The 19,367-nt window shown below is 38.4% G+C and overlaps 2 protein-coding genes across 3 annotated transcripts; both read right to left on the bottom strand.

Moving 5' to 3' along the window:
* Positions 1 to 1,271: 1,271 nt before the first annotated feature.
* On the bottom strand, positions 1,272 to 7,361 carry LOC116709974 (neurogenic differentiation factor 4-like). The gene is made up of 2 exons (XM_032548738.1): positions 7,164 to 7,361; positions 1,272 to 3,601 (listed from the first exon to the last, which is right to left on the bottom strand). Exon 2 carries the CDS (start codon positions 3,593 to 3,595, stop codon positions 2,594 to 2,596), a length of 1,002 nt encoding a protein of 333 aa, XP_032404629.1. The 5' UTR covers positions 3,596 to 3,601; positions 7,164 to 7,361; the 3' UTR covers positions 1,272 to 2,593.
* A 5,874-nt stretch (positions 7,362 to 13,235) lies between these two features.
* endou (endonuclease, polyU-specific) lies at positions 13,236 to 17,848 on the bottom strand. 2 transcript variants are annotated; one of them, XM_032548624.1, is made up of 9 exons: positions 17,758 to 17,848; positions 17,534 to 17,647; positions 17,320 to 17,442; positions 15,314 to 15,473; positions 15,014 to 15,219; positions 14,333 to 14,446; positions 14,144 to 14,250; positions 13,918 to 14,060; positions 13,236 to 13,436 (listed from the first exon to the last, which is right to left on the bottom strand). In XM_032548624.1, exons 1-9 carry the CDS (start codon positions 17,813 to 17,815, stop codon positions 13,322 to 13,324), a joined length of 1,140 nt encoding a protein of 379 aa, XP_032404515.1. In that variant the 5' UTR covers positions 17,816 to 17,848; the 3' UTR covers positions 13,236 to 13,321. The 2 variants fall into 2 exon arrangements, with proteins under 2 accessions (XP_032404515.1, XP_032404516.1); XM_032548625.1 differs by lacking the exon at positions 17,320 to 17,442.
* Positions 17,849 to 19,367: the final 1,519 nt, after the last annotated feature.

Consider the following 19,367-nt stretch of genomic DNA (forward strand, 5'->3'; position numbering starts at 1 on the left):
CGGGATTATGCTGACCCGGAGTCGGTGAGGAGAAAAGTCTGCACAGGCGGGTAGACACGTTAATCATAAAATCTTTATCTTACAATCCAGCCTCACGCATCCAGGCTTCATTAAGAGACAACCCTGGGATTAGGGCAGCTAAACCACAGAGCTGCAGAGAAAAATGAGAGGAGAGGGATATATCTCTGTCTGTCTGAATGTCTGTCTGTCTATTTTTCTAGGCCTTGACTCTCTACATCTTCTATATCCTCCTCATCTTTCTACTTCTTAATATTGCTGTTAATTTTAATTGCTATCTGTCTGTCAGTCTGTCTATCTATCTATCTATCTTTGCTGTTTTCATCCTGGATTATGGTTCCTCCCAAGTCTTCTGACTCCCTCCATGTCCATGTATGAATGTATGAATATTCATAAGTAACAGTGAGACTTGACATGTAAGTATTTTGAGTTATGACTAAAAAGCGCTGCACAGGTTGCAATTTTCTCAGTCGCTTTGATGAACTTCTCATGAGTTGAAATTCTCAAAACTACTCGTTCAATCTTCAAATCCTTTTGTCACCTGTGAACATCATAAAAAAAGTTTCTCATTCTTTGAACAAGTTGCAAATATTATTTTTTTAAATCCGTATAGATGGAATAGGAAATGTACAATTCTTTGCTTTCTCCTACATTTTCGATTCCAAAAATCATCCATCCATCCATCCATTTTCTGTTCACCCCTTGTCCCTAATGGGGTCGGGAGGGTTGCCGGTGTCTATCTCCAGCTACTTTCCGGGCAAGAGGCGGGGTCACTCTGGACAGGTCGCCAGTCTGTCGCAGGGCAACACAGAGACATACAGGACAAACAACCATGCACACACACTCCATAAATCATGTTGATCAAAATTTATATAGGTCTCTGTTGAATAGTCTCAACCTCCACAACATTTAAACAAATGTTTGCTGTATAAATCTTAACGTGGAATCTGAATGAACAAGTTGTCACAATATATTTCTATATGTTTATTTAGACTTTTTTCTAAATATGTCTTGAATTGGTAAATTACTGCCAAGTGAATCCTGAATTTCTCTTATACAGGTAAATGTGTGAATCATTTAATCCATCAATGATCAACCAGTTTTCTGAATTAGCTCAAATTACATCTGATGAAACATAAACTGACAAGTAAATAATATGAAGCCAGAGCAAAACATATAAGTAGATATTCTAAAACCCAAATATGGCAGAGATTAATGTGTCCATATCTATCCATGAAAGATGCAGTTGAAAGATTTTTCAAAAATATTTTAATGATACATTTTCCAAAATAGAAACAAGAGTGAATAAGTCTAATACATAACACAAATCCAATGCAAAAATGGCTACTTTGTCAACCTGAGAATAGTATGCTTTTCTTCTTCTAATATCCCAAAAAAAATCAAGCACATCATGTTGAGAAATTTACCTTTTGATGTGTTTCAGTGCAAAACGTCAAAACAGAACACAAAAAAAGGAAACTGGACACAAAAACAACCTAACAGGATCAACTAAGCAAACAAATAAAAGCATTGACAAAACATATGCAAGTAAAAAACAAACTTCATATACACTGTATTAAATTAAACAATAAATAATCGTACTTTATGCAGCAGATCTCATGTCACCAAAGCAAAAATTAGAAGTGCTTACTGTACAGTACCAGAACATCTGGCCAAAATGGCTGAAGCATCAGCTGAGGACCTGAGCACTCCTTTGATCATTTGGTAATCAGTTTGGAAGATAATGTATTGGTTTCAGTCAAGTATTTTCTAATCATACTTAGCAGTGCTAATCTACTGTGCAAATGCACCTTGTGTTTGTAAAAACCTAAAGTTACCCTAGTAGTTCTTCATGAAGAGATCGGTCAGTTTTAAAGGTGATCTATTATGCTTCCTTGAACAGGATGAGAAAGGCCTATGGGTTATATAAAATATGTTCTGAACATGTTCTGAACAAAATCATTCTTCGGTAATGAAACTTTATTCTGGCTTGTTCTACTTTCCTTTCAGAATGAGGTGGTTTAGGATGTCTTGCTGCTGACCTCCTTCCCCACACCCCCAAATCAATGTTTACTCTCACATGTGAAAATGGCTGCAAACATATTAATAACTATACAACTGTACAACTTTGAAAAGCATTGGTAGAGGCTTCTGCATAATCAACAAGGATGCAACAAGTGGCTGATGAACGGTAAGTCAACCACAAAGCACTTGTCTTTTCCAGCAGCCATTGTACAGCCATGAAACCAGCAGAGCTCCGCTTGGGTTGCTAGGTGATGGACTTTACTCAGCTGGAGTTGCTAGCTAACGATGCACTGTAAGTCAAAAATGGGAAGATTTTTGAAGCGGCTCATTTTCCAGTCACCAAAAAACATTATTGTCAAAAACTGTATCAGTGTTTTGTTTTTTAAGCGCTCTGGCTGTTTTTAGAAACAGTTGAGATTCAAACGAAAGTACAAAAATATTCAAAAAGTGAATTTTGCATAACAGATCCCTTTTTAAGAGGTCATGAAGGGTTCATTGCTTGGAATCAGTCAGGTTGGAGTGATTCATGAAATGGTGCATTGGATTCGTCTCAGTCTCTGTAGACTGAGGTTATTTGTCTTGGGACCATGCGCGGTGGATGGTAGGAGTCATATGGACCCTCCAAGTGAACATCATAGCTGGTCTGAGTCTGATAGAGAACCTGGTCCACGTTGGAGGGGGAGTACTGGTGTGGAGGCGGTGGGTAGTGGGGGGAAGGCTCCTGTTTGGGCACCATGTTGCTGCTGATGCTCAGAGGCGGTGTGGGGGGGCCGTCATATGGAGGGGTTCCCACACTTCCAGCATTATACTCCGGCGGAGAATGGTTCTCGCTCTGCCTTCCTTTCATGGCTCTCAGGTGAAGCATGTGAGCCGTGTCGTAGGTGCCATACGGGGGGCTCGGCAGCCCTGGAGAGGTGTACCCCACCATGCCTCCCAGAGGATTAGGTGGTGGACAAACTCCAAGTCTGTCCTCAGGTCTCATCCCAGCACCGGGACCTGATCCAATCTGTAAACATCCGGCAACCAGGTTGGTTGTGGGCTGAGAAAGCCCCTTGCAGAGTGTCTCCATGAAAGCCCTACTCTCGGTGGAAAGCCCTGCCTCCAGGGCCTCGGACAGAGCACAGATGTAGTTGCGGGCCAGTCGCAGTGTCTCGATTTTGGACAGTTTCTGCGTTTTGGAGTGACAGGGCATGATGCTGCGCAGGTTCTCCAGAGCATCATTTAGGCCGTGCATGCGCGAGCGTTCCCGGGCGTTTGCTTTTATACGTCGGGCACGGAAGCGCTCCTGCCGGGCTTTGGTCATTCGCTTTTTCTTGGGCCCACGTCTCCTGGATTCATTTTCATCCTCCAGTCCTTCATCTGCATCCTCCTCATCCTCCTCTGCGTCTTCACTTCCCATCTCTCTGTTCTGCTGGGACGCTCCGCTGGCGCCATAGTGGTGTGCTGGGACGGAGGCGCTCCCATCCGGTGAGCTCACATCTCCATCCATCCACTGCAGGGGGCTGATGACCTCCTCTCCCTCTGCTAGTCTCACATATGGTTTAATCATCATGATGTTCTGCAAACAAGAGCTTTGTCAACCACATATGCTTTTGCAAAGGTTTACAAATATTCAAACATTTTAAACCAGTTATGCACTTTAAATTTTACCAAACTTTTAATGTTATAAATAAGTTTAGGGAGTGGGGTGTATTCATTGTACTGTTTATCATTTATCATGATAAATTTCTTATTATGATAATAATTCTGATTTATCATTGTCATGATAAATTCCAATTATTGATATATAAAACCATCCAAAATTGTTCATAATATCATGATTGTTATTTTTGATGATTTTCTCCACCATTTGTTCAATGACAATTTCAGAAAATGTAAAAATTACTCCCATTACTGTGAGCAGCTTAGAGATAGAAATCAAACTTTTGAAACGTAACTTGTGTCCTAAAGAGATATGTTTCTCAAGAGATTATTGTTGTGCCGTGCAGTCAAAGCCAAACAATAAAAAAAACGAAGTCAAAATTTGTTTTTTTGTCAACATTTTTATCCTTATCACAATAGTACCACAAAACATTTGGATAAAACTTAAAGTCGATATCGTCTACCCCTTACCAAAATAAATCATGCTTACTGAATGCCTTGAATACAGAAAGATATATTTTTGTGTGATGCAACTAACTTCAAGCTCAAAAGTTTACATACACCACCTTCTTGCCATTTAGACTTTAGGACTTTGAGTATCCATCCTCACGATAATTTGCTGTAATTTTGGTCAATTCCTCCTGACAGAACGACTCTAACTCTCAGTTTTGTAGACTCTTCCTCACACTGATCTTTTCAACAATGTACATAACTTTTCTTTGGGAATAAGATTTGAGATTGCTACTCTGAAACATGGATTACCTAAAGTTATTGGTGATTTTAAATACCAATTTGTTCCAATTTCAACATGTGGTATTTCTTTATGTCTACAAAAATCAGGGTCTTGGGCGTGCCGTGGTGGCGTAGGGCGTAGCGCGACCCACATTTGGAGGCCTCAAGTCCTCGACGCGGCTGTCGTGGGTTCGACTCCCGGACCCGACGACATTTACCGCATGTCTTCCCCCCTCTCCTTCCCCCTTTCCTGTCAGCCTACTTTGTAAAAAGGGACTCTAGAGCCCACAAAAGAGCCCCTGGAGGGGTAAAAAAAAAAAAAAATCAGGGTCTTTATCTCTGACTGCATTTGCATTATTACTTTTGTAATAAAAGCTTTTCTCACACTTTTGTTAATGAAATAATATTCAGACATATTCTTGGCCTTACAAACCCTTTAAACCGTGATAAAGGCTTTTCCAAATTACTTAAAGGCATCTTAGTGTATGCAATCTTCTGAATTTGAATAAAGTGAAACAAAAGCTTTTTTTTGTTTGGTTTTTGCTTGTCTTTTTAAATCTCTCATTATCCTGGCATTTAGCAAATAAAATCAATGCTGTTAATCCTAACTGGCCTGAAAAAACAAAAGATTATTATGATTTAATGTCAGACAGTAAGAAAATAAATTGCTGTTTTTTGATGAAGTTCATGGATATTTATGGTTTTGTCTGTGTTTATTGGTAAAACTCTTTTTTGTTGTTGTTTGTTTTTGAGGGAGAATGTCCCATGCAAAGTCAGATTATTGTAATTTCTAACTTGTGCAGTTAGAGCAGCTCTACATGGATCTGTTCCTGGACCTGTTTTTATGCATCATGTTATATTTTTTTTCTTAGAGCTCAACAACTACTAAGTTAATACCATGAGCTTATGTAGTTCATGTTGATGGTTTTTCCAAGAAAAAGATTTTCAGTGCACAATTTTGCTTTCATATCCAAATAGCAAAATTACTCATGTCAACAGATCAGAAACTGAAATTGCTTTTGCAGAGAATTTAATTTCTCTTGCATTTTCTAGAACTCAAAAGCAATGCATGGAAATCGGGTTTACTTGCACAGATTATACATAATAAAAGAAATACTGTTTATAAGATATCATATATTGTTACACAACAAAGTTAAAATGCAACATTTCCTTAGATTTTTTAAAAACACGAATGCCTTGGTGGATGTTTTGTAAAAAAAAAAAAAAAATGTAGCTAAACATTTAAATTTCAACTCTTATTTATCATTTTGTCCATATTTGAACAAATAAAATGTTTTTCTTTCTGTCTAGAAGAAGTAACATTCAGTGACAAAAATCACAAGTGACAAAATGATCTTAAAAGTTTATAGTTTGGAGTTTTATATAGTATTATATTTAATGCATAAAATAATTTTAATATAAGTGATTATAAGAATGTGGGATTTTATTATTTGAGAAAGATGATGTGTGATTTAGTTGTTTTTTTGGGTTCACTACATGAATATTTTAAATAGTGATGGGCTCCCATTCAGACATTTTCTTCCTGCTCCTTTTTACTCAACTCACCAGATTTTGTTCATCATTATGCAAATTTAGTTTTAATGATTTGTGGAGTGACATGATGTATTGATATATGTAGACTGACATGAGCTCAGTAAAACAAAACAAAACCGAACTGACAGGAACAATCTTTGCCTTTATTTTGAAATTATTAGCATTATAATTCATAGCTTTTGCTGGCATATCAAACTGTTTGGAATAATAAATGTCAGATTTATATTTAAGTTTACAAATGCTGCATTTTTTAAACAGAAATTAAGTTTGTAGTATTTAAAACGACTATAAATTATCCTGTGTTGAGATAACAAGGATGATCTTTTCAGTTTCTTTATACACCAATTAAAGGAACAGCATCGGTAGGTAGATGAATATTCGTTTACTAAGCATTATCTTTTGTCTAATAACTTCATTTTATTTAGAACAGATTAAGAAGAATTAGATTTTTTTACAGGTCATAGGCCAATGTCCAATAAAATGTTTGTGAAATATCTAAAAAAGGATGTACTCCTTTAGAAGTAAATCCTAAATTATTAACATAATTAATAATTTCAATCATTAATATTAACTATTCATTGCGTAAAAGATGACATTTAGTCTGTAATGGCCTGTTTCAGCACCGGACAGCTCCTCCCTCCCTGCCCATAGGTGCTTCTGGTTATCCGAAACTTAATTTAAAACCTAAAAATAAAATAAATATTCTCGAGATTAGTAGATTATGTGTGTTTTTAAGTGAATCTATTGTCTGCTGTGCGCGCACTGTCACACTCTGCACCCCCCCATCCTGCTCGGGGTCAGCCTAATCCCGGTCATTTTGTGAACTGGTAATGCTGCAGCGAGATAAAGTCACTGACAGGACTTCAAACTGGGGCAGCGCAGGATTTACTCAGTGGATGAAGCGGCGACCACGAGGATTAAGCGAAACATTGACATCCTCCAGATCACTGGCCTAACAGAGGGCTCCGGCTGAATTAAAACAGGCATTTTGGCTATTATGTGTCGTGTTTGGTAAATGCGAAATAACAAAACCTTAAATACAGATTTTCCCTTGATTTTACTAAAGCTTCTTGCCTCGTATTTCTTTTTTTCCCTGCATATTGTTAGTGCAAATTCAAACGAAAACAAACATTCTAATTATGATAGAAACTCTATAAATTCTGAGTGTTTTAAAGTATTATTTTAAAGCCTACCTGTACTTTTGGTTCCCTCTTAAGGAAGTTTTTCGGGCCCTTTTTGCTCTGAACCCGGATCACAGTTTGCGGTCTGCGCACATCAATCAGCGCTAAAGTTGTGACCTGAAGCAGAGCAGTCCTTCACTGTGCGGGTCACTCCACAGGGGCTCCTGGTTTTAGCTTCCACGTCAAGCTCCTCCTCCCACTCCCACCCAACTCCTATTGACGCGCTGAAGATCGCGCGTGTCCGGCCCGTGGCTCAACGCGCCCCCATCGCCCACCCGCCCCTCTGGCGCTCCACTCGTCGTGCATGCGTGTGTCGGTTTATGTGCTTGTGTCTTTGGGAGTTGCGCAAAAGCTCTCCGAGGTTGTGCAGACAGACAAACAGTAGAGGCCCAGGCTTTTGTTGCCTTGCGAGGGTGGCCGCTAAATCCGCAGCGCGGCCGCATTGAGCGGAGGGGAGACGCGCTCAGCAGTCTGAGCCTAACTGTATGTGACAGCTTGAAGTTGCGTGTGAGCAGGTGTTTGCTCCATCCATCCCAATGCAGTGCGGAGATAGACTGTCGAACAAGTTCATTTCTCTCCCTGAGGGGTTGCTCTGACCAGAAGGGCCACATAGGCGCATGAGACGCGCAATTATGGCCGATATGACTTAAGGGACCTCCGACTCTCTGCAGTGAAGGAGATGAGATCTGTGGGGTGGGTTGGAGCGTTATAACATTGTCAATAAAAGGGGTCCGGTCCTTGCTTTAGTTGAGAAATTGTTTACTCTTTGAGAAACTCTAAAGCAAAGAAATCTACTTTCAAAAATGTGGAACATGCATACCCACAATTTACATTCATATGGATTCCTGAAAGCTCCATTTTACTATATTAAAACATAAACCAAATATAAATAAGCATTCCGCTCCTAAGCTTTTTTCTCAGTTTTTGTGCACAAATCAAACTATTAAAAACTGGGATGAAAGGGAATAAAATGTCTCCTGTAGTGGAGAAACTTGTGGCATGTATTGCTCAGGTGTGAGTTTCACTCACCTACCTTAGAGTATTGAAGGTTCTTTGGGCTCCTTTCTCTGGATGTTCAGTTTAGGTGACATTAACATTCTAGCAGTTTGTTCACATTATTTCTTTGAAAGGAATCAAATGTTTTCTCTGCTGTGTTTGGGGCTATTTTTCTCCATCAATTCTCCATCCAAATTTCCTTCAGCCCTGTGAAGTCTGTCAGGACTAAATGCTGTAAGACAACCCAGATCATAATGCTCCCACCTGCAAACTTCCCTTCTGGCAACGTGTTTTGGGGTCAGAGTGCAGAACCATTTTTCAAGACATTGAAGTTCCAAACCTGTACACACAATACCTACAAGAATAATCCAACATATTCAAACAAGCATCATTCAACTACATTTTAGAAATATGCTGTAAGTGATGTATGTTTCATGACATGTGATTTCAAAAATAAAAGGTTTGTGTGATCCAAATTTCTTGCATTGGTGATTATCCTGATTGTTTTTTAAGAAGCTATAAAAACTGTAACTTTAGTTAACATCAGCTGTTTACCTAACATTATTTATCTCTACTTGCAGTTAGAACAAGATGGCGCCAGCTGTTCAACATTCACACTTTGACTAAAGAAATGGTTATCATGTGAATATGGACAGGAGAAATATTTAATACAGCCTTAAACAAAATTGTTGTTCCAAATTCAATTGGTTTTCAGTGAACATCTTATTGAGTGGATGCACAATCCATGATCAGTTGATAAAAATTGACTGAATAGAACAAAGAAAATTATAAATACTTTATAAAAGTCCTTTTTTTAACTCCCAAATGTTCAGTTTTTTTTAACCAAATGGCTCATTTTCTTTAAACATCAAATGACTTTTATTCATTAAATTAATGTATAACCTCATTGACGTTGAGAAATGTACAAATAATTGTATATTTTGTGGGCAAACAATTTACAATAGAAATATTTCCATGATAGAAATAAGAAATTGTTTCGACTGCTTCAAGTTTTTGAATGTTTGGTAAAACATTTGAAACCTTCAATGTTTCGGAATAGTTTTTTTCTTAGTTTTCAGGAAATTGTTTAATGAGTAAAACATCTTTGGATTTGAAATACTGATTCAAAGTCAAAACTGTGACTGTGTGCGCCAGACGCAAAAGCACAGAAATGCGTGACAGGCTAGCTGGGTAACAATTTGGTCCATAAATGAAAACTATGCTCTCCTACTCCTGTCTCATTCCCCAGCCGACCACCTTCCCCGCCGCTCCTCCCCCTGCATCCTTTCCTGTCGTACTCCACACCTGCAGCCTGAGATGGGAATAGCAGAGCCCGGCATCTGCATCCCCAGAGACTAAGCAGCAGGGGAGCATGATGGCTGAGGCTCAGTGCCTCCACCGCACATGCTTGCTTCATGGTTTTTAATATTAATTTTTATTTGCATCAGAAAATATACATTTACTAGCTTTTCAAAACGTACCTTTGTTTATTTACTATTTTTTTCGAGGTAGACCCACTTTAGGGTTTAGTCATCATGCTCCACAGGTGCTGCTTGAGAGCAGAGCTGTAACCGTGCCGTGAAGTCCCCTGGTTCTTCCTCAGTGTCCACACATGATGAAGTTCTGCTGCAGATGGCCGTCTCTGTCTGTGGCTCAGATGCCCATCCGCTCTCCCTCGGCTGCTTCGTCCTTTCCTTACCTTTCTCAGGATATGAATTTAGTTTGTCTCCTAAAATTGAATGACATATAAAACTTCACTTCACTACACACACAAACATGACCCTCCTGTTAATTCCCAGAGTGTTTGAGTGTGACAGTGGGGGGAAAGTGGGTTTTGTCCATCTGTCATACTGGAAATCCTCTGAGAGAAGCCAGACAAACTGTGTGGAGGGTACAGCAGTGTGCAGATATGACTGCTCTCAATAAAAAAGTATCGCAGAAGTATCTATGCCCCTCAAACTGTTAGGGAAATATATGAATTTATATGATAAACATAAAACAGAATGAAAATAATACATTTTCCACACATTAAAAGTAAATAATTTGCATTTATATCCATCTCTCTTTACTATGATACCTCTAAATATGTAAAATATAAGTAAACTTTGAAGCGGCACCATCATGCAGAGGGGATTATTTTCTTCAGTAGCTTCAAGGAAACTGGTAAGATTTCATTGGAACAATGCATCATCTATTGTTAGAAAAACTTTGGCAAAACTATGAACCACACTAAGACATGACCTTCCACTTGAACTGACAATGACGGATTAAACAGACAAGAGGCTCATAGTAACTCTGGAGGAGCTGCAAAGGTCCACAGCCCAGGTGGGACAATTTGTTGACAGGACATTCGTTTGTTATGCTTTCCACAAACTTGGCCTTTATGGAAAAGAGAGATATGTTGACAACATCATCAACACTCAAGTAAGGGACACAGCAACATGGGAAAGAAGATTGTGTTTGAGATGATAGGAAGACTGCAGCAGACACTGACCCTCCAAAAAAAAAAAACAGAGGTGTCCAACTCCAGTCCACAACAATCCTGCATGCTTTTAAATGTATCCCTGCCCCAGGAAAGTCGATTTAATGCTTTAATTTCCTCCTGAGTATGTGATGAAGTTATGCAAAGGCCTTGTAATGAGTGATAATTTGCTTCAGGAAACATGCAGAACCCTGAGGACTGACTTTAGAGTTGCCTATGATTAATAACAACTGGAATGTCGACCAATATATTTGATGGTTATTTGCTTGATGATTATTGTGAAAGCATTTGACAAAATGTAATGTTTATTCCTGTTTCATAATTAGTTTCTACATTATATTTTTTATGATGTAAAAGACTTCAGACGTCCTTGTTGCTAAATTTAACTATGCAGATAAACTTAACTGGACTTGACTACTGCACTAAACATTCACTAAACTAAACAAAGAAAAGGTCCAGATCAACATCCTCTATCTAACTTTGAGGTTTAAATGTTTCACAAAAAGAAAATGGCCAAAAATGTTGCCCCTAACCTTCGTCTAAAAGATGTGCAGCTATAATTTCAAGGTTGTTCAACATGTTGATTCAAAGAGCCAAAAACAAATGCAAAATTTTTATCTTTTGAAAAGAAAGTCTTTACTTCCATTCCACAATTATTTAAAGATATTAGCTATTTTCCCCATATAAATACTTATTTATTTTATTTTATTTATTTCAAACATGATAGTAGTATAAAATCATGCACAAGAACAAGGAATGCAAAAGACACATATTTTTGTACCACAGTAATCTTGACATGTTCGAAAAGGAGTAGGTAGAAGTAAGAAACTTATGAACTTCTACCCCATAAACTCATACAATATTTTCTGTTAAACTGTTAAAATACATTTAGACTTGAAGCTGTAACATCACAAACTGTGGTTTGTGGTCTTAAAGAAGCATGAAAACATTTTCAAAGGCTCTGTAAGCAGTCGAGGATATGCTATACGAGCAGCAGTTTGAAAGGTTTTGCGACACAAGAGCAGCAGCCTCAAATGACAGTCCGAGGTCATCTCAGCAGACCAATCGCATCTCTCTCCGTCTCTCTGCATATGTCTGTGTCCACTGGTGAGAGCAATGACAATATGGTCAGCTCAGCCAAATTGTTTGGAAAGCTCACAAAACACCAGCAGAGAATGAACGTTGCTCTGTATTTCATGGTCTCTCATCAACTTTAGAAATGGCCAGCATCTAAGCCAAACTTGAACCAGCCTCCAGCCAAGCGCCGACCCTGGGGAGACAGAGGTGATGTTGACCATGTGTCCCTCCACTAACCATCTCATTGAAGGCCCCCCGACTCCTGGGTTAAACTGACACCCTCCTCTGCGATCACCCCTGAAAACCCTCTTAACCCTTTCCTAAACCCTCTGCGAGCCCCCCTGTTGTGCGTGCTCATTGGATGACCGCCTTCAGGCGTCCCTGTTCCATGGCTCCATTGTCTGGCCCCATAAGCAGCTTTGTTTCTGCATGTGCAGCTGGGATAGCCCGCTCAGCCATTAGCCACAACACGCTAAAAAAGAGTGCGGGATAATATAATTACAAAACAAAAGTCAGGTGGTTCACGAGATCTGCAGGGAGAATACCCGTTGGGGGAGATGCGAGGACACGCTGGCGGGTGGCCAGCTATAATTTGATTATAAAGTTGTGTGAGCGACAAAGGACACAATTGAATCTTTTTTTTCCCCTTTTATTTACCACTCCATGATTTAATTTGATTCCATTGGGGCTCTAAAAGGAGTCTAGTGTGAAAAGAGAGAAGATTTACTCTTCCAATTTCCAGCCACCAGCTCAGAAAATGTAATATTCTCTGACAAAATATCGAAACTGACTTAAAAGTCCTGCTGCCTGTGAGGCCCAACCGGCTGAATCACCGTTGGTTTGAGTTTTCCTCCAAAATAACTGCTCTTGTGCTCTTTTTATTTTTATTTTGCGTGAATGCACACAGACCGGCGGACAATAGGATCAGTGGCAGATCCATCTCCTGTAATACTTTCTTTAAACAGGCCAGCAAGTGTGTCCTCCTGTTCTGTCGGCAGACCAGAATTTATCCTGTTAGTCACCCTAGATGAGTGAAAGAGCAAAATCAACCCCCAGTCCAGCTGGTCATGCACACAGAGATGCACCCATTCCCACACACGCACACACACACGCACCCCCCCACCCCCCACCCACCCCACCACGCACACACACACAGCTTCGTGGACAGCTGATAAGAACAGGTTTGTGCTGGTGCTACTGTTCAGAGCAGGTCAAGCAGAATAAAGTCTGTTAATGTCTTTTTGTCTCTTCATTTCATAGCACAAGTACAGCTTTTTTATGCTTTGTTTCGCTCTTACATAAGACAATGAGAAGCTGCACAATACACACATGCCCCTGCCACTGCAGGGCTGGTGTCAGCTTTGTGCCCTCTCTGGGTGTGTAAACGCCCATTTTTTGCCCCATTAGGCACTGAGAGATTGTACCACTGGGAGAGAACCGCATTCTCATGCAGCACCGAACTACTCTAAAGGATTTCGCTGCAGGTTTATTCTCACATTGTGCATCAGGAAAACATACAGAAGGCATCAGATTTTCAGATTATTTTTGCTTTATTGCAGCATATAGAGAATGAAATGGTAAAGTTGTGGTAATTTCCACTTCAGTTATTTTCTCTTTACATCGATACGGGATAGGCTGAGCCGATGTACTTCTTTCCATCTCCATAGAAAGAGTTTTCCCAGGTGTAAGTTTGTATGATGAGCTCTTTTCCTCCCAGACTGAGGTAACAACTGAGAAGGAAAAATATGAAAACCGTCAGAAAATGTCCACATGTAAAAAAATTGTAAATTTTGTATGACTTTCTTATTTTTATTTTGTTGTAATTTAACTGGATGAACAAAATTTCTTAGTTAGTCTTAATGCAGCTTATAAAAGAGCCCAAAATACTTTCAAATTATGTTGTGAATTGAGTTTTCTCACATCCTAAAATAACTCCCAGCTCTTCTGGTACAACTGGTTCTGATATCTGCATTTTCCCTTCACTAGTACTGAGTCTTGGAAAATTCCTAATATCAATAGATTTCTTACATATCTTGTCCATTTTGATGAGATTTTATGTGATAAACAAACACAATTATACCTTCACAATTTCACAGCGATTTTGTGTTAGTTAATCAAACAAAATCCCAGTAAAACATAAAGTTTCTGCCTGATAAATTATAAAACGTAGTCGAGTCTGAAGGATACCGATGTGTTTGCAAAGCTACTCACTATTTCCCAGGCCGAGCAATGTAGCAAAGGCTGTAGAGGGCAAAATCGAACTCAGGGCTGCTGCCAATCACTGCAGAGCCCACCTGCTTGTAGTAGCCGTCCCAGTGGAACTGCAGTCCCAAAACATCAGGATAATCAGACCACTGAAAGGAAAAGAAATGGACAGATTTCTGTTCAGTATGTGACACACAGCTTAACTCGGTCACTGATAGTGGAGGATGCTCACAGGCCCGTCGAAGCTGTGGCTGTAGTAGTTCAGCTCCCCTCGTTTCTCAAGAAGATAAAACTGGATCCAGTTGTGGAAACCAGACACCTTTCCTCCCTTGATTTCACCTGTAGACATTTTATTTTTATAAAAAAGATTTTTAAAAGAACTGTGATTGCAGCATTCAAATGAGGTCTGCTTCATTCAAACCTGCAAAGATGTGTTCAAAACCGCTGGAGTCCATAGCGCCATTCAAGCGGGAGTAGAGACCAAACCACATGTTCTTCAGGTCCTCAATGAACTCTGCCTCAGATTTATAAACACCTTCAAATGCAGAGAGACCCCATGTGTCATAAAAACAGTACCATAACATTTTTAAAACAGAATTAATTAGATTAATTACAGCTCAGACTGTGAAGGAAGAGTGGCAAGCAAAAATGTTCATAATGTTTAAGCATTTTTAACATATCAATCACTAATCCCAGTGTGTCTTATTGAACTTAGTTTATTTACCTCCAGGCTTCATATGTTTGGAGTTTAATTTGATTCCAAATATCAGGAGTATTGATTAATATAGTTGATGTGTATTTGCTTGATGGTTTTGATGATGGCATTAGACAAAATGTTTATTGATTGTTTAATAATTGCTAACTTTATTGTGTTTTATGGTGCAAAGTATTATAAATTATCCTTTTGCTGAGATGTGTTATACGGATTGGGGTATTATCATGTCCGTCATGTAAAGACACTTTTCTTCAGTAGAGAGTTTTATGTGCTAGTCAGAATTTGTGGGAAGGTGAATAGAGTTTGATAGTGTTAGATAAAACCTGCATGTCAAGGGATGTGAATACTTCTGCAAGGTACTGTAATTTAAATACACTACCACATTACCCTTGGTGTAAAGGAAAGCAAACAGCTCTCTGCCCAGCTCGGTGTTCAACATCGTCTCCTTGAGGAACGTCTCCTGCTCGGTCAGCTGCTGAGAGGTGAAGCTCTCCGCCTGTCCGGTGATCCTCTTGTAGTTGTCGAGAACATTCACAAGGGCTGCATAGGTTGGGCGGGAGAACAGGGTGCTTTCATCCACGTACTTGTACAACCTGAAAGCACAAAAAACAAAACAGCTACGCTTTAAAACACAGAGATATCCAGAAGGACTTCTACGAGTTCGCTGAGTTGCATAAGGGTCCTCACGGTCTGGAGGAGAGATCCGACTGGGAGCCGGTCTGTGAGTCCGCCACCAGGGCTTGAGTGTCGAGGGTCAGCTGAGAGGCTGAGGCCTTGTTTCTGTCCAGGACGTAAAGCGTCTCAGACAGAGACTTGATCTCAGCGTCAGTGATGGCAGCAACATCAGCTGGACATGACAAACACAAAAGTCTTCACTTTCATTATTTATCCAGCTACTTATAAACAGCACAATCCTCAAAGCTCCAGAAAATTTAGATCAAAGTTATTTTTATTCAATTAAAATGTTGTTTCTAAAATTAGATGGTCAAAAGATAATAATATCCTACATAAGGGGTACTATTATTACATAGAATAATTTTTGTGTTTTTCTTTGCATTTTGACCAAAAACAACATGTCAAATGTTATTTAAACTGTTCTCAATTAAGCCTTTATTGGTATTGCAGCAATCTAGTGCTTCTAATATTTGCTGACAAGCTTTTACATTTTTCCACGGGGATATATATACCGTTCTTTACAATTAACGCTGAGTATTTGCCATCACATCTAAATCTACCATGGGGTATAAATAATTTCAAACAAAAGAGGTCACTGTAAGGTTTACATAATGATAAAAAATTATTAAATATTTTTGGGTAACTGAGGGAAGTGTTTGAGTTTTGGAAAGGAAAATATTGTCTTTCAAAGGATCTTTTTTCACTTGGGCCAAAATTGCTAAGTAAATGCTAACTATTGCACATTTTTAAAATTGAAAATATAAAAACTATTTTATTCTGAAAGCTTAAAAATCTCCTGCTCAACAATCAACCACAAAATAATTTTAAGTCAAGCAAAGTGTACAAAGAAAAAGAATGAAAAAAATAATAATTGTGGATCTGAACAGTAATAAAGGTTTTGCATACTTGACTTTTTGAAAGAAAGGCATATTGTGTCCAAAATGTTTTGGGTTTGCTATTATAACAAGTTTTCAGTTTATTTTTTATCGTCTCCTAGACTGAACTTTCTACACGACCGATGTGTTGAACAGGTAAAGATCACAAGGTGAATTTAGAGCTCAAAGAAGACTGAACACTGACCCCTACTGGTCAGTTCTGAGAAAAACGAATGAAGAGGCCTATCTGGGGAAATATTCATATAAATAATGGTGAAAAAAAACTATGTGGATCCACAAATTATTGGAGATAAAACCAATTATTTGTCCTATCAACTAACTTTAAGGATTTTCTTTTTATTCTTACCTACTTTTTATTCTTACCTACATTGTATTTCACATTTCACCATGGACAGATCTATAAATCAAGTCAACAACGATCCAAAGGATATCAGCATATTGTATTTATTTAGGTTTATATTTGATTGACCTGCAATATTGATATTTGACAAAAAATTGTTAACTATATAAAAAAGTACGTACTTTTTCACACTAATATATTTAGGGTTTTTTGGGGGTTTTTGCTGGGGTTTTTTTTTGGGACATAAAGAAAGGACAGGTTGTCATTTCTTTATGTCCTCATGTATGTTATAGGAAGTAGGGATTAATTCTATGCAAAGCCTTAGAACCAACCTATGAGTTTCCAATAATTTGATAATAATAATATTCAAACTTAAATAGCTTTTTAGGGTACTCTAAGATGATCACCTTAATCTTAATTTAGTAAACTGTAAATAACAAGTGCCACTAACAACCAATAAATTATCTATTTCTGATATTTTACCCAAATTTTCCCCAAACTGAAAAACTTTGTCTTGCAGTTTTGTGCAACAGATGTTGAGTCTCAATGTATCTGCTATGATGATCTGCTAAAAAAGCGTCTTGTAGTTGACAGATGAACTAAAAATACTGCGAGGCGTGTGTGTGCTCTGAACAGCAAATCATAAATGCACCGACAAACTGCTGAGGAACAGGTTTAGCTGAAGTCATGGGGAAACAACCAGGTGTTACAGAGAGCCAGAAACTGTTCAAGTAACACAGCAAAGAGCCTTTAACAGCGAGGTGAAACACTGCTGGTCTTACTTGAACAGTAGTCTGAATAGTCGCTGCAGCAGTTGTTATACTGGGTGCACAGGGAGTTGCAGTGGCACGGGTTCTGCGAGTTGTAGCTTTCGTCACACCTGCCATTACAAGACAGAGCTGCCTCTGGGAGCAGAGGAAAGGTTCGCATAGAAATTTACATTTTACAAAAAATAGTGTTATATTTTAGTAAGTTTTACCTGGTTTTGCTACTTACCTTGGCATAGTGTGTAATAGTCGGAACAGCAGTCGTTGTACCTCTCACAAGCCGTGTTGCACTGACAGGAGTAACTAGTGTCTATTCCAAGCCCACATCGGCCCTGACATGAGTCTGAAATCACACCAGAAGCTTTTACATCACCAAGTGCAAAATTTCACTCACGTGCTACCTGCTCATTGTAAAGTGGTGCTGTGAAGACTGAAAGAAGAAAAGAGTCTTACTGCTGTGTCCCTGGTGGAACAGGGTCATGCAAAGGAGAAGGATAGCAGCGACTTTCATCTTGGATCGGCAGCCCCCTAAAACAAGGTGACCGAGTTGTTACCACATCCATCTTTTTATAGCAGTTTTATCTCAGCCAATCCAGAGGGAGCCTCATGAACCCAACCCAATCACAATCATGTCGATCTAGATATGGTTGTATGAAAACTTTTTCTGATGAGTCATGGATGCTATTTATATTCTGTAGATTGTATGTTAAAACATATAAAAAAGACAAAACTGTTGAATGTTTCAAAAATGGTAACACAGTAGGAAATATGTAAAATTCATATATTATTCTAATGTGTGAAAGTGTACACCTTACTATCAGATTTCAAAAACATTTTAATAAAAATGATTGTTTAAATTATTGATCAACCATCTTATGGCAGCATATTCAGTATGAAGTAGAGCAAAATCAATATCTGTCATGAGCCTTTTTCTATTTTTATCAAATCAATTTGATCAGATGTTTTACTTCTCAGGGCCCATCCAACATGAAAACATGGAGTTGTCGGATCAGCGTCCCTGATCACGTTGAGGTTAGCTGGCCCTGTGGATGTGTAAACATCATGAAGCAAACATGTTCTACACACAGAGTTTCAGATCGATGGAACATTTTAGTGTTTACATAATGAAATATTTGCTCAAATGTCAACAAAAGAAATTTTCCATTAGGTGTGGGAAAAAAACATTCATGTTTTGATTATTACTGCAGCGTCGAAAGAAAAAAATATTTTTCATTCATTTTAAATAACACATTTTACATGTTGATTATTATTATTATTATTGCAGTTTTTAGTTTATTATCATAAACTATAGTATTATTAGTTTTAGTGTAACTATCTGTTTATTCTTCTATTTGCTTTTTTTAACTTTATTCATTCAGAATGGGTGGGGAGAAAAGTTAAGTAAACTACATCTCATTTAGAAGATGTAAGCTTGTAAAGTCCCATTTATATTCATTTATATTACTTGCAGCAACTCTGGAAGGTTAAACTCTTCTAAAAAAGTTTTTTTTTTTCTTTTGATTGTATAATGTTGTGGGAAGTATTTCTATTAGATAAGAAATAACGTGAATAAATGTGTTGATGGCACAAGAAACACACAATGATTGTTTAAATGAGATAGATTGGAGGAGAGACTCATTGTGAAGCCGGCTGGACCAGGACTTCAAAACACAGAGGCGACAGCATCTCTGCTTGGGTTAAAATCGATTCGAGTCATGAGAACTATTTTAGACCTCTGGCTTGAAAAATTTACTTTGGATGAAAAGCAGATGCTGGTGGATTTTTTTTAATGGAGAAGAACTCCCTGATTCTACTGTACAGATCCGTTTCCAGAAATGGAACTGAATCTTGATTTCTCAGAATTGACGGTTTCTCTTTTGATCACTCAAAAAAAAAGTAAACTTTTGTATGTTGAATGGAAAATTTTGGTATAAATTGGTTGTTCAAGGGTTGAATAAGAAACAGTTAAGTGGAAGAACTGATACTGTTTGGAGAGACAGGTTTAAAGTCGGAGAAAATCAGAAACCTTTATGGAGGGTTTTTTTTTATAAACTCCCTTGAGT

This window comes from Xiphophorus hellerii, chromosome 20 (genome assembly GCF_003331165.1).
Source record: "Xiphophorus hellerii strain 12219 chromosome 20, Xiphophorus_hellerii-4.1, whole genome shotgun sequence".
In the NCBI taxonomy this organism is placed as follows: domain Eukaryota; kingdom Metazoa; phylum Chordata; class Actinopteri; order Cyprinodontiformes; family Poeciliidae; genus Xiphophorus; species Xiphophorus hellerii.

What these genes read in the sequence shown, in the direction of transcription:
- LOC116709974 (XM_032548738.1), bottom strand. Translation starts at nt 3,595, where the DNA reads ATGATGATTAAACCATATGTGAGACTAGCAGAGGGAGAGGAGGTCATC.
- endou (XM_032548624.1), bottom strand. Translation starts at nt 17,815, where the DNA reads ATGAAAGTCGCTGCTATCCTTCTCCTTTGCATGACCCTGTTCCACCAG. An exon ending in CTATTACACACTATGCCAAG is followed by an intron (nt 17,443 to 17,533) that starts GTAAGTAGCAAA and finishes CTCTGCTCCCAG; the next exon opens with AGGCAGCTCTGTCTTGTAAT. An exon ending in TCGGATCTCTCCTCCAGACC is followed by an intron (nt 15,220 to 15,313) that starts GTGAGGACCCTT and finishes TTGTGCTTTCAG; the next exon opens with GTTGTACAAGTACGTGGATG.